Below are 14,287 nucleotides of genomic sequence, written 5' to 3'. Positions count from 1 at the left end.
CGTTTTACTACGGTTTTATAAGGGAATGGCAAAGGTTCCCCTCGCACATATGTGCTAGTTGTTCCCGACTCTAGGGGGCGGTGCTCATCTCCCTTTCAAAGCCGAAGAGCCAGCACTGTCCGAAGACATCTCCATGGTCATGTGGCCGGCATGACTCAATGGCGAAGGCACACGGAACGCTGTTCCCTTCCCACCAAAGGTGGTTCCTATTTTTCTACTTGCATTTTTTACATGCTTTCGAACTGCTAGGTTGGCAGAAGCTGGGACAAGTTACGGGAGCTCACTCCGTTACGCGGCGCTGGGGATTCGAACCGCCGAGCTGCTGACCTTTCTGATTGACAGGCTCAGCGTCTTAGCCACCGCGCCCCTACTTTTTTTATATACAGCGCTTTATACTGGGACACTAATTCTTCACATGATCTTGATGCTAAGCCTCTGTTTATACAACCCAGGATTTTGTTAGCTTTTTCGGCTGCCGCCACCCGCCGGCACTTGGTGAGACTCACGCTGCCGCCCAAGGTCCAATCCTCCGAACAGCCCTCATTGGACACACTAATGTTGCCGCTGGTGCGCCTGTGGGGAACACAAAAGTGACAGTGGCAATGCCAAAAGCTATGGGGCATGGTCTCTCGATGCGCTGGCCACCATGGCCAGGCTGCCCCAGCAGGGCCCGTCAAGCGGGGGCCACTGAGGAGATCACAAACAGGGGAGGGGTTCTGATATGCAAATGCGCCACCTGACATTCTGACCCGGTCAGTTTCTCCAAGCTCTGGGTCTAGGCAACCCATGAGCAGGTGGGCAACTTTCCCTCCAGCGCAAGGAGGGGTGGGGTCAAGGACAGTGAGGGAGCCAAAGGGCTGTAAGCGGGAAGGGTGAGAAAAGATAAGACTTTGGAATAGGAATCAATTGTTCAGGAAGTAGCTATTTGTTCCTGACTCTAGGGGGCGGTGCTCATCTCCGTTTCAAAGCTGAAGAGCCAGCGCTGTCCGAAGACGTCTCCGTGGTCATGTGGCCGGCATGACTCAACGCCGAAGGCGCACGGAACGCTGTTCTCTTCCCACCAAAGGTGGTTCCTATTTTTCTACTTGCATTTTCTTACGTGCTTTCGAACTGCTAGGTTGGCAGAAGCTGGGACAAGTCACGGGAGCTCACTCTGTTACGCGGCGCTAGGGATTCGAACCGCCGAACTGCCGACCTCTCTGATGGACCAACTCAGCATCTTAGCCACTGAGCCACCACCTCCCTTTTAGGAAGTAGGTAGTGATTCCTTTTTTAAAAATGCTGGCTGGGGAATTCTGGGAGTTGAAGTCCTCCCATCTCAAAGGTGCCAAGGATGAGGAAACCTGGCTCCAGCCCATAGACCAGAGGTATCCAGGCCCAGCGGCCAGATCCGGAGTGCGGGGTGTTTAGATCTCTCTTGTAGGGCTGGCCTGGAAAAAGCAAAGGACCGCCCCGCAGTGCCCCTGCAGTGAAAACGGAGCTCAGGTGGGTGAGGGGGACGATGGATGTGTACCCCACCCTCCAGCCCTGAGCTCCATCTTTGCTGGCAGAGAGCTATCAAAACAAACCAAGAACAAAATGAAAGGAGAATTTTTGTGTTCGAACATGTAAGAAGGGACAGGAAAGGAGGAAGAGAAAGAGGAAAGACAAAGAAAGGGAAGATGAGAAGGAAGGGAGGTAGGAAGATAGGAAGGGAGGAAGATAGGAAGGAAGATAGGAAGGAAGGAAGGAAGGAAGGAAGGAAGGAAGAAAGGAAGGAAGATAGGAAGGAAGGAAGATAAGAAGGAAGGAAGGAAGATAGGAAGGAAGGAAGATAGGAAGGAAGGAAGATAGGAAGGAAGGAAGAAAGAAGGAAGGAAGATAGGAAGGAAGGAAGATAGGAAGGAAGGATGGAGGGAAGGAAGGAAGGAAGAGGAAGGAAGGAAGGAAGATAGGAAGGAAGGATGGAAGGAAGGAAGATAGGAAGGAAGGATGGAGGGAAGGAAGGAAAAGGAAGGAAGGAAGGAAGAGTATGAGAGTGAGGGAGGGTCTAACCCTAACCCTAACCCAACACAAGTGATGTCGAGCTGGCCACACCTATCCTAGCCCTCCGAGGTCAAACACAATCAGGATGTGGCCCTCAATGAAATCGAGTTTGACCCCCCTGCCATAGACAATGGCCGCAACCTACCGGTGAAGTTTTGGAGTCTCTGCAGCTACTGTGATGACAGCATGAGCATCTTCCATCGCATCAAAGTACTCCGTCTCCTCATCTTCATCACTGGGCTCTGATTTTCCACTCTGCACGCTGCCTCCTGCAAGAGACAGAGCACCCGGATCAGCCCTTGCCACATCTGTGCGTTCGAGACGCCCGACAGAAGGGGGAAGACTGGGTGGCGGCTTGGGTCTCACTTGCCCAGGGGCCAACAACCCTCGGCTCTGGAGCCGCATACGTGGTGCTCGGGATTCGAACCGCCGAACTGCCGACCTTTCTGATCGACAAGCGCAGCATCTTAGCCCCTGAGCCACTGCGAAACACCGAGAGAGAGGATTACCCCTCTACTATTTGGACGTCGCGAGACATTTAAGCGGTCTGGGGGCTTCCTTCGGCTCTCATCCCACAGCTTTGTGGCAGGGTCTATTGTTTTCCTAAGCAACGGCGCCTCCAGAGGACCTCGAAAGTCCCCTCTTGCCCGGGCCGAGAAGGAAGGGCCACTCACCTCGGGATGCGTGACTGGCAGGGTTCGCGGAGAGGCTGGGCGCGCCCCGACAAGCCCGTTCTAAGCTGTTGTGCTGCTTGGCCAGCTGCTCAATGGTCTCCTCCAGGCGGATGCGCTGCTCACATTCATGCTGGAGCGCCCGCTGCCATTTCCTGCTGTGGGCCTCTGCCAGATCCAGAAAGTCCCGGCAGGCCTGAGGAAGGGAGGGAGGGAGGAAAAGGGATCAGAGAATGGCGGAAATCTCCTAGCGTGCAGACGGGAGAGACGCCGGCACCGAAAAGAAGCCCAGGGTGGTTTGTACAGCAATTGAGGGACACGGTGGCTCAGTGGCTAAAACACTGAGCTTGTTGATCAGAAAGAGCGGCAGTTCGAATCCCCAGCGCCGTGTAACGGAGTGAGCTCTTGCGACTTGTCCCAGCTTCTGCCAACCTAGCTGTTCGAAAGCACGTAAAAAAAATGCAGGTAGAAAAATAGGAACCACTTTTGGTGGGCCCCTCCCAGAGGAAATAAAAGAGGAGCGAAAGGGGAGTGGGCTTTTGCAGGAAACAATTCGTTTGGTGGTTATTTCAGGAGTGTGAAGATCTGTCCGTGAATCTCGGAGACTCTGTGCCCGGCCTTTCCTTGCATAGCACTGCAGTGCGGAAAATATTAAAATGGCAGCTTTCCAAGCTAGATAAGGTCTGTGGTCATACATACTCCTTTGAAAGACTCTTTGCCAGGCCTTGGCTGAATATTAATGAGAGGAATTCACATTCGTTTAACAAAAGGGATTTTGTCAGGACCTGGAATCTGCCTCGTGGTTTTGGGGAAGCCCAGGTCAGAGCAGTGATGAAATCTGAAGATTTGGGGGGAATCTTGCGAGTTTCAGGAACACCTGAGTGGATTTGACCAATAGTTTAATATGGCACAATGGCACTGCCAACTCTGGCTGAACACAGAAGACAACAGAAGGGTTTCCACACAATGAGACGAAGGTTTCTATCAAGCAAAGACTCTCAGAGCAAGGATGACCTGGTTCCTTTGAGTCAATCCTGACTGTGGGAATTTGGGGGGGCCGTTGGGGTGTGTCTGTGTGTCAATTCCAGCAAAAAATAAAAATACGATTATCGAAGGAATTATGGAAAATCCTCCCACTATCAATTAACAGGCTTTTAAATCTTCTTGTCATTCAAGAGTTAATTGCAAGGAAGGAAAAGAGGGGGAAGAAAAAACCCACGCTAATCTCCTAGCTATAGAGGAATGTGATTAAAATAAAAGGAAATATGCTAATTAGCAAGCTGCAAATTAAGCTGCCAGAGAGAGAGAGAGAGAGAGAGAGAGAGAGAGAGAGAGAGAGAGAGAGAGAGAGAGAGAGAGAGAGAGAGAGAGAGAGAGAGAGAGCCCCTTGCAAACCTACGAGTGGAGAACGGAAGAAGAAGCGGCTGTTGGCCACTCCCACTCAGTCACATGTCCGGCAAGCCACTCCCACAAAGCAGGCCACACCTACAGAAGAGGTTCTAAAAAAATTTGAAACCCATCACTGGTAGGTAGGTACATAGGTAGGTAGGTAAATAGATAGGTAGATAGATAGATAGGTAGGTAGGTAGGTAGGTAGGTAGGTAGGTAGGTAGGTAGATGATGATGATGATGATGATGATGATAATAATAATAATGATAATAATAATAATATCATCATCATCATCATCATCATCATCATCCAGCAGGAAGAAAAAATCACAAAGTACCGGGACTTACAAATTGAGGTTGAGTGACTGTGGAAAAAGAAATTGTATGTTGTCCCAATTGTAATTGGAGCCCTTGGAGCAATACCTAAAGGTCTACCTCGCTATTTGGAAATTTCTAAATTTACCTGACTTGAACATTCTGACTCTACAAAAAAACACCCTACTTGGAACAACTTATATCCGCCGACGTTACCTTAACCGTTCCTAGGTCCTTGGTTAGGACTCGAGCTGTTAGGCTACCAACCAGCCCCAAAGGCTGTGAATCTCACCAAAGATTAACCACATAATAATATCATCCAGACAGATAGGCAGCTGCCACATAACACACCGGACTTAACAGTTGTCAATAAGAAAGACAAAAAAGTCTGGATAGTGGATGTGGCAGTGCCTGGAGAAAGCAGAAGAGAAGAGAAGGAGCTGGAGAAGAGAACAAAATACAAAGACCTACAAATAGAAATAGAACGACTGTGGCAAAGGCAAGCCAAGGGTAGGACCCAGAGTCACAGGCTCCTTGGGTGCAGTATCAAAACAAATGGAGCACCACTTGAACACCACGATCGGCATTGACAAATTTGCCATCGGTCAATTGCAAAACTAGGCAAGGAGTCTCGGAGAGTCACGAACCAATGAAGCGAACTAATGGTCTCCTGCAAACTTCACTCCCCTGTCGCTCCTCTTTTATTCCCTCTGGGAGGGGCCATTCACCGTCCCCCTGTAGCCTTACTCCCAAGTCGACCCCTGTTCTTTAGCTCTTCCCTTCGTCTGGCAACTCTGCGCATGCGCACACTGGGAACAGGCTCCAGCTGTTCTTCTGCCTCGGTGATGTCTGACTCCGAAGGCAGCTGGTAATTGTCGGACAGCCCTGGCCCTCCCTCTACCTCTGACACAGAGCCCTCGTCAGAGCCTTCCCCAGACTCCAGGACTGGCCCAGGTTCCTCCCCAACCCTCCTCATTGTCTGAATCTGCTGCCGAACACAGACTCTCCAAACACAGACAAGCCAAGGACAAAAAAAAAAATAACAGGACAGAGAATGCACCTGCCTGTCTGGCTGCTCAGACAGGTGAGCTCTCACCATGCCTGCCCTCCCGTTCTCTGGTTCCATCCCCTCCCTGCCTTAGACTCGCAATGGGGAGGAAACGCCTTCTGTGGCACGCGCGCACACACACACACACACACACACACAGCCCTCTCCCGAAAATCGCCAGCAGCCGGGGGAAGGGGAGGGGACAGACTCGCTCACATTTATCATAGCATTGGAGGTGATCCTGAAGAGGGTGGCGCGTTCGTTGACCGCTTTGATCTTTTCCCCGCTCTCGGCTGGCAACTTGAGGTTCTCTAGCTCACTCAGGGATCTCTGGAGAGCTGCCCCGTGCTTGGAGATCAAGTCGTTGAAAGCGCTGAGGTCGTCCAGTTTCCCGGAGAGGTATTTCAGGGTGCCGTGCACTTCGCTCTTGTCGGACTGCAGGGCGGATTCTTCCTCGTCGTCGCCCGAGTCATCTGTGAAAAGGGAGCAGTGGTAGCGAGAAAGGAGGAGAAAGAGGAGGAGGAGAAAGAGAGAAAGACCATCGTTTCTATGGTTACTGGCTGGACAGCACTCCAAAAACACACACACACACACAAACACACTCTGTGCAATGCAAAGTCAAGCAACACCTTGGATTGCAGCTCAATTCCCCAACCTGGAACCCTACCGAGAAACTGGATAATCACTCCCAAGGTCCCCGCGGGGAGGACAAGATAGCTGACCCCGGGAACACAACTCTGGGGCGATGGATTTGCACCCGGGTTCTCCCCAAACCATTTCCGACAGCGGAAGCGAAGAAGGGGAAAAGTTCCTTCGCGAGGCAAAGCTTTTCCAATGTCCTTCGCTAAGAAGTCGCAACGATTGGCCTGTCTCCCTCGGTCGCATCCGGGGAATGAAATGCAACCGGTTCAGATGGGTTGGCCAAAACCATTAATAAAAACGCCGAACCGGTAGCAAAAGAAAAAAGAAAAAAAAAAAGAAACCGTTTTTCCCGACGATCCCGTGTGATGCACAATTTATATTAATCTACTGTGTTTCCCCGAAAATAAGACAGGGTCTTATTTTCTTTTGACCCCCACCCCAAATAAGTGCTTGGACTTATTTTTTGTGGAGGTCTTATTATTTTTGAGGTGCAGAAGGCGGCGAGCGGGGTCACCTCACGGCTGCTGCTGGGTTGCAATATTTTAAGGGAGGGCTTATTATTTGGGGAGGGCTTATTTTAGCGCATGCGCTCCAAAGTCCCGATTGGGTTTATTATCCAGGGAGGGCTTATTTTCAGGGAAGCAGGGTCAATTGCATGGCACAGCAGATTCCCCCCCCTCCCTTCCCCCCCTCCCCTCGCTGTTCGCTTACCATACCTTTTTGATGCTCTGCGCATGCACGGGAGATCTTGTGCGCGCCCTCTCACATTTGCTACCGAACCTGTAGCAAAGGTAAGTGGATTTCACCCCTGGTCGCATCCACGCCACCTTTTCCTAACCGGATTTCAATCCCCGCACCTTCAGCCACGCAGGAAGGGGGATTATGGGAGCTGAAGTCCGCCCACCCGCAGTTTGGAGAAAGTTGTCCTTTATAAGCTCCATAACTGGCTGTTGTTGTTTTTGTTCAATTTTGTTTTCCAGTTGCTGTATTTAAAAGGGGGGTATTGATTTCCCCCTTTCTCAAGGGTAGAAGCAAGACGCTAAAATTAAACACGCTGCTGGATTTATGAGCTAAGTCCGGCTGATACCGAAGATAAAGATAAGTGGACAGGAATCCAACAACCCTCTTAAATATTAATAGAAGCTCAAGTAGCGGCACAAAACGCCGGAGGCCGATGAAGCTTTAACCTTCATTAGCACAGGCAGGATGGGGAAAAGGAGTTTATTCACGCAGGACCCATCTGGAAACCTCATAAGCTATCAGACCGTTATATGGGGTTTTTTTAAAAAAAATTGTGAAGCACACGGAATGTAGATAATTATTCTAATAAATGAAGGAGGGGGGAATGTTGCAGCAGGATGGTCTGCTTGTAAAAACAAGGAAAGGAAAAGAAAGGAAAGGAGGAAGAGGGAAGGTGAGAGAAGAAAGGAAAAGGAAAAGGAAAAGAAAGGAAAGGAGGAAGAGGGATGGTGAAGGAGGAAAGGAAAGGAAAAGGAAAAGAGGAAGAGGGAAGATGAAGGAGGAAAAGAAGAAGGGAAAGGAAAGGAGGAAGAAGGAAGGTAAGGGAGGAAAAGAAAAGAAAGGAAAGGAGGAAGATGGAAGGTGAAGGAGGAAAGGAAGAAGGGAAAGGAAAGGAAAGGAAAAGAAAGGAAAGGAAAAGAAAGGAAAGGAAAGGAAAGGAAAGGAAAGGAAAGGAAAGGAAAGGAAAAGAAAAATATCCGTGCAAAATCCCCACAACAGCAGCTCAAAATAGGCCTGTTGACGAAGGAAGGCTCCAAGGAAGGAAAACCTCCAGAATGAAGCTCCCACAACTTATGAATAACACAATAACAACAGAATAACAGAGTTGGGAGGGACCTTGTAGGTCATCTAGTCCAACCCCCTGCCCAAGCAAGGAGACCCTACACCATTTCTGACAGATGGCAGTCCAGTCTCTCCTTGAAAGCTTCCAGTGATGAAGCTCCCACAACTTCCAAAATCAACTTCTGGGTTGATGGTTCTCACTGTCAGAAAATTCCTCCTTATTTCCAGGTTGAATCTAGTTTCCATCCATTCTTCCTTGTCTGGCTTTCGGGGGCTTATAGAACCTTTCCAAGTTTGTATTACAGAACGTCTCCACTGCGTAAACAACTGTGGTTTGGTGTGTTTTTTTAAACTTTTGATTTATTGCACACCGCAAACGTATGTTACTGCTGCCTTTGGGTGCCTATGAGCAGCTATTTTTAGCCCCTTGTTGTTATTTATCCCCATGCATAGAAAGGATCAGAATCCACCAGCCATATGTTCCTCTAAGTCATTTTTACCTTCAGCTGCTTGGCTTAGGAGAACGGCCAGGGTCACGATGGGCTGCCGAGGACGGCAATTTTATTGCACTGCTGGCTGCATTTTAAAAAATAACCCTCTTTCCCTTCTGTGATTACCTTCCTGCTGAATGCAAATCCACGCAGCAGCCCGGAGGTTATTTTTCAGCTGATCCCCAATCGAGACCGGCTCTGAATTTTGAATTATAAACAATAATACATCTTGCCTTTGGGGCATAAAAACCATGGAGCGGATTTCAAACCCATGGCTGTTTGTTTTCTGGAGGGTGGGGCGAAACACACCCTACTGTTTTGTAAAATAACCCGTTAAATCTTGGCTTTTTAAGAAGACGGTAACGGAGAGAGAGTATTTTTCTAACGTCTATGTTTTTGCACATCCAGGCCTATAATGATCTACCATGGGTATAGAAAACCTTTGGGAAACCTACATCATCATCATCCTCTTTTAATGAGTGGGGTGGAGGCTGGGCAACTGGATACAGCTACAAAGTGTTGACTGGCCGGACGCCCTTCCCTGTCGCCAGTGCGGAGTTTTGTTCGGCAGATATATTCTCTGTGTGTCCAGAGAGAGAAATATCTGCCTCTACCTAGGATCGAACTGACAGCCTCCCGACTGTGAGGCGAGAGCTCCACCCCTAGGCCACCCCACCACCACTCCTGATGTCACTTCATAATAACTCCTGATCATCATCTTCATTTAACGACCCCATAACCTTTTGTGGGGGTGGAGTCTGGGCAACTGAATGAGAGCTAGCAAAGTGTTTACTGGCCAGATGCCTTTCATGTCGCCAGGGCGAAGTTTTCGTTCAGCAGATCAATTCCCATTGTGCCCGGAGAGAGAAAGATCTGCCTCAGGCTTTCCTTGAGGAAACAGACAGTCCTCATCTCCTCCGGCCGGCATCTAGAAGATTGTTTTGCTCAACAAATCCATCCTACTTGGACTTCCCTTTGACCTCCACCTCATCATGTCTGGTCAACTGTTAAAAAGGGAAAGGCTGAAGGGCTTTGTAGGCGAGATCCTGGAGAGGAAACTCAAAGACTTTGGCCACCTGATGAGAAGGAAGAAGGACTCCCTGGAGAAGAGCCTCATGCTGGGAACGATGGAGGGCAAAAGAAGAAGGGGATGGCAGAGAAGGAGGTGGCTGGATGGAGTCACCGAAGCAGTCGGCCTGAGCTTCAATGGACTCCAAAGGATGGGAGAGGACGGGAAGGCCTGGAGGAACATTGTCCATGGGGTCACGATGGGTCGGACACAACTTTTCAACTAACAACATCAACATAGAAAAGATTAGATAGATAGATAGATAGATAGATAGATAGATAGATAGATAGATAGATAGATAGATAGATAGATAGATACGGTCGGTCCGAGAGGAGATCCACCCGGACTGCTCTTTAGAAGGCCAGATCCTGAAGATGCAACTCAAATACTTTGGACACCTAATTAGAAGGAAGGACTCCCTGGAGAAGAGCCTCATGCTGGGAACGATGGAGGGCAAAAGAAGAAGAAGGGGACAGTAGAGAAGGAGGTGGCTGGATGGAGTCACTGAAGCAGCAGGCGTGAGCTTAGATGGACTCCAGAGGATGGTAGAGGACAGGAAGGCCTGGAGGAACATTGTCCATGGGTCGCAATGGGTTGGACATGACTTCACAACTAACAATTCACAGGAAGGAGCTGAGCAAGCCAAGGTTTGTTGACGCAAACCACAGTCTGTCAAAGCTGAAGGGGGACCCTGGTGGGAGAATTAGAGGCTGTCCATCCCGCAAGGATCTTTATAATTTCTCTTTTCTCTGTTCAGCCGGGGAGGGAAGGAACATCCGCCATTTATCCCGAGAAAACCTGGGTCTTGACGGTGCCAATTTAACAGCAATGAATATTAAAAGGCAAACTCCCATCCATATTTAATAGCTCTTCCGGGTCCTTCTATTGACGACCGAAGTTTTTCTTGCTTTAATGGAAGCTTGCAAATAAAAGCTGAGGTAGCAATTCTCCCCCCTCCCATTCTCTCCCCATTTTCCAGAGGGAGCGAGAACGTTAATGAAAGCGGCTAACAAGACGAATTGCAACCTATTTCCTTGTGCGGTCTTTTTTCCCTTTCTTCCATCCCTTTCTCCCTCCTTCACAGCCAAAGCATCGAAGATGTTTTTTTTTCCATAAATAAATCACGCAAAAATAGGAAAATCGTCTCCCCTTTTTTGGCATGAAGCCCTTCTTAAAATTCAGAGATTTTTTTTGCACCATAAAAAGCTTCAGAAAAATGATGGACATCCCTGTAAGAGGCAAGAAAAGATGTTGTGGAAATCATACATTACTTGGCACCAGATTCCTTTCTTCTCCTTCTCCTTCCCTTTCCCCTTCCTTCCTTCCCTATCCTACCTTCCTTCATAATTCCTTCATTTTCTCCCTTCCTTCCCTTCTTTCTTTTCTTGCTTCCCAATCCTTTCCTTCCTTCCTTCCTTCCTAATTCTGTCCTTCCTTCCTTCTTTTCCATCCTTCCTAATTCCTTCATTTCCTCCCTTCCTTCCCTTCTTTCTTTTCTTGCTTCCCAATCCTTTCCTTCCTTCCTAATTCTGTCCTTCCTTCCTTCTTTTCCTTCCTTCCTTCCCTCCCTTCCCTTCTTTCTTTTCTTCCTTCCTAATCCTTTCCTTCCTTCCTAATTCCATCCCTCCCTTCTTCCCTTCCTTCCTATTCCTTCCTTCCTTTCCTTCTTTCTTTTCTTCCTTCCTAATCCTTCCCTTCCTTCCTAATTCCGTCCTTCCTTTCCTTCTTTCTTTTCTTCCTTCCTAATTCCTTCCTTCCTTTCCTTCCTTCCCTTATTTCTTTTCTTCCTTTCCTTCCTTCCTTCCTTCCTTCCTTCCTTCCTTCCTTCCTTCCTTCCTTCCTTCCTAATTCCTTCCTACCTTTCCTTTCTACCCCTCTTCCTTTTCTTCCTTCCCAATCCTTTTCTGCCTGCCTGCCTCTCCCTCCCTCCCTCCCTGCCTTCTTCTTTCCTTTCTTCCTTCCCAATTCCTCTTTTACAAGAGACTCAAGTTGTATCTTTTTTACAATCTGGATGCAGTATTCCAAGGGCGGCCTTACCAAAGGGCCTTATAAAGTGGTACATCCTTTGCCAGCCTTCTCTGCAGACTAAGCTGACAAAAAGGAACCTGAACAGAATAACGGAGTTGGAAGGGGCCTTGGAGGTCTTCTAGCCCAGCCCCCTTTTTCGGGAGACCCTCGACCATTTCAGACAAACGGTTGTCCAATTTCTTCTTAAAAACTTCCCGCATCCATAACTTTCTGGAGGCCAGGAGTTCCACTGGTTCATTGTTCTGAGTGCCAGGGGATTTCTCCTTAGTTCTAGGTTGCCTCTCTCTCCATCCACTGCTTCTTCTCCCACCTTCAGAAAACATGGAGGCTAATGCTCCTCTTGCAAACAGAGACTGTACTTAAATGACACCCTTGCCAAATGCAAAATCATCTTTGAGCCCATGGAAATCTGCCGCTATTGTCACGCTTTTTAATTATCCCACAGTAATACGGGGAACTTCTGTCTCTGGATACGGAATCCCAGAGCAAATCTCATTCGGGAGGCTGGGAATCCTGGCTTCAGGAAATCCCTTATTTATTTATTTTTAAAAAGCACCGCTAAGAAGAGCATACTTCTTAAAATTTAAATTGCCTAATATGCATGGCCACCTAAGACACGGTGGCTCAGGGGCTAAGACGCTGAGCTTGTCGATACGAAAGGTCGGCAGTTGGGCGGTTCGAGTCCCCAGCGCCGCGTAACGGAGTGAGCTCCCGTGACTCGTCCCAGCTTCTGCCAACCTAGCCATTCGAAAGCAGGTAAAAAATGCAAGTAGAAAAATAGGGGCCACCTTTGGTGGGAAGGTAACAGCGTTCCGTGCGCCTTCGGCGTTAAGTCACGCCGGCCACATGACCACGGAGACGTCTCCGGACAGCGCTGGCTCTTGGGCTTTGAAGGAGGAAGGGATGGAGGATCAATCGGAAATTCAAGTCGGCAAGTAGACAGTAGATGACTCTGGCCCCCTTGCCCTTCCTCGGCCTGATTGGATTCCCAAGCGGGAGGACACTTCACGTCTCTTGTTCCCCCTTGGCTTTGCTAAGCATGTCACTACCGATAAATTTTTAATCGTCATTTAAATACATTTTCCATTCTCAGGTCTTTGCAAGGTCCACAGGAAGGGCAGGGAACAAAGGCCAGATTATATTCTTCTTCCGGGGAGGGGGGGGGGCTCATAAAAAGGTGGCTTTAATATTAATCAGGCTCAATTCCCAACCCATTCCTTGGTCGTCCGAGGACTTTAGGCTAGTAGCTTCAAGAAAGATATCCCTTACTGAGCGTTTCGCACTCAGCCTGCGTTGTGGCAACCCAATCGGAAGCCAATTCCCCTGCTTGCCTCTATTTCCTCCTGCAGAAGTTTTAACTTAAGGAGCTTGCAAAGTTCAACCCCCTATTAATGGAACTAAACAAGTACCAACAACAACAACAAAATAATTAAGTGGTTTTGCCCCTTGCATACGAGCAAGTGTTAACTGGGCCAAACATGTAACACAACAGGGCCAGGGTTTAACAGCTTGATTTTCTTTTAACACAACCAGTGTTGTAAATATGATTGTGACTCATTGCTTCCATTAACCCCTTGGATCACGGTAACTCCCCAAATATATTTACCAAAGTGCATTGTGATTCTAAACGACAAGTAACGCGAAATATAGACCATACTGAGCGCATATTCACCAAAGACAAATTCCTTGTGTGTCCAATCACACTTGGCCAATAAAGAATTCTATATTCTAAGGTAAAGATTTACCCCCCTCCAGCATGCGTGCTAGTTGTTCCTGACTCTAGGGGGGAGTCCACATCTCTGTTTCTAAGCCGAAGAGCCAGCGATGTCCGAAGACATCCCCGTGGTCATGTGGCCGGCATGACTCAACGCCGAAGGCGCACGGAAGGCTGTTTTTTTTGTCGGGACCAGGAGTCTGCTTCATGCTCTCGGGAAGCCTGCATCAGAATACCCACCATACCAAAATCCTTACAGGTTCCATCTGTCAATGCCCTGCAAATTTTGCAAAGAGGAAACCCTGGAAAAAATGGAAAAGGTGTTGCTCGGTGCTCCCTTACCTTGACAAAAGGCCCACCTGCAGTAGGAGGCTGAAAGCTCTTCCCTAAGCAGCCAGATTGGTCCCAAGATGCTAAAAAGAGCCAGTAGGAACACCTGAGTTTTCTAAGGCTTCCCAGACGGAAGGATGGATGTTTTCTGACTGCAGATGCTTGGGGTCCATTTTTCTTCTGCAATGTCCAACAACTGGGAACGCCAATAATTTCTCTCAGAGAATAGAAACTCCTTCTGCCTAGAGGAATTCAAGTGGCTCTGCTAGAAATACTGACGGGATGGGAAAACTCGCCATGGCCAATTCGCCATGGCCAACTTGCCATGGCCAACTCACCACTTCCAATTCATGACAGCCAACTTGCCATGGCCAATTCACCATGGCCAACTCATGACAGTCAATTTGCCATGGCCAATTCACCACTGCCAACTCACACAGCCAACTTGCCATGACCAACTCACCACAGCCAACTTGCCATGACCAATTAACCACTGCCAACTCACACAGCCAACTTGCCATGGCCAACTCACCATGGCCAACTCACGACAGTCAACTTGCCATGACTAATTCACCATGGCCAACTCATGACAGTCAATTTGCCATGGCCAATTCACCACTGCCAACTCACACAGCCAACTTGCCATGACCAACTCACCATAGCCAACTCACCACAGCCAATTCACCACAGCCAACTTGCCATGACCAATTAACCACTGCCAACTCACACAGCCAACTTGCCATGGCCAACTCACCATGGCCA

At 48.7% G+C, this 14,287-nt stretch overlaps 1 protein-coding gene across 4 annotated transcripts in view; it reads right to left on the bottom strand.

Annotated features, from left to right (window-relative positions):
- Positions 1–14,287, bottom strand: part of OSBP2 (oxysterol binding protein 2) — a 44,533-nt gene that overhangs the window by 11,634 nt on the left and 18,612 nt on the right. For all 4 annotated transcript variants that reach the window (XM_081966210.1, XM_081966211.1, XM_081966213.1 and 1 more), the window contains 4 exons: positions 5,665–5,921; positions 2,700–2,892; positions 2,171–2,294; positions 507–573 (listed from right to left, as the gene is read on the bottom strand). In XM_081966210.1, coding sequence (XP_081822336.1) covers positions 507–573; positions 2,171–2,294; positions 2,700–2,892; positions 5,665–5,921 — 641 coding nt within the window. The remainder of the gene's footprint in view (positions 1–506; positions 574–2,170; positions 2,295–2,699; positions 2,893–5,664; positions 5,922–14,287) is intronic.

Source organism: Natrix helvetica (genome assembly GCF_964273705.1).
Source record: "Natrix helvetica genome assembly, chromosome: 14".
Taxonomy (NCBI): domain Eukaryota; kingdom Metazoa; phylum Chordata; class Lepidosauria; order Squamata; family Natricidae; genus Natrix; species Natrix helvetica.
Note: the sequence above shows the minus strand (reverse complement) of the source record. Positions and strands in the feature narration are given on the sequence as shown.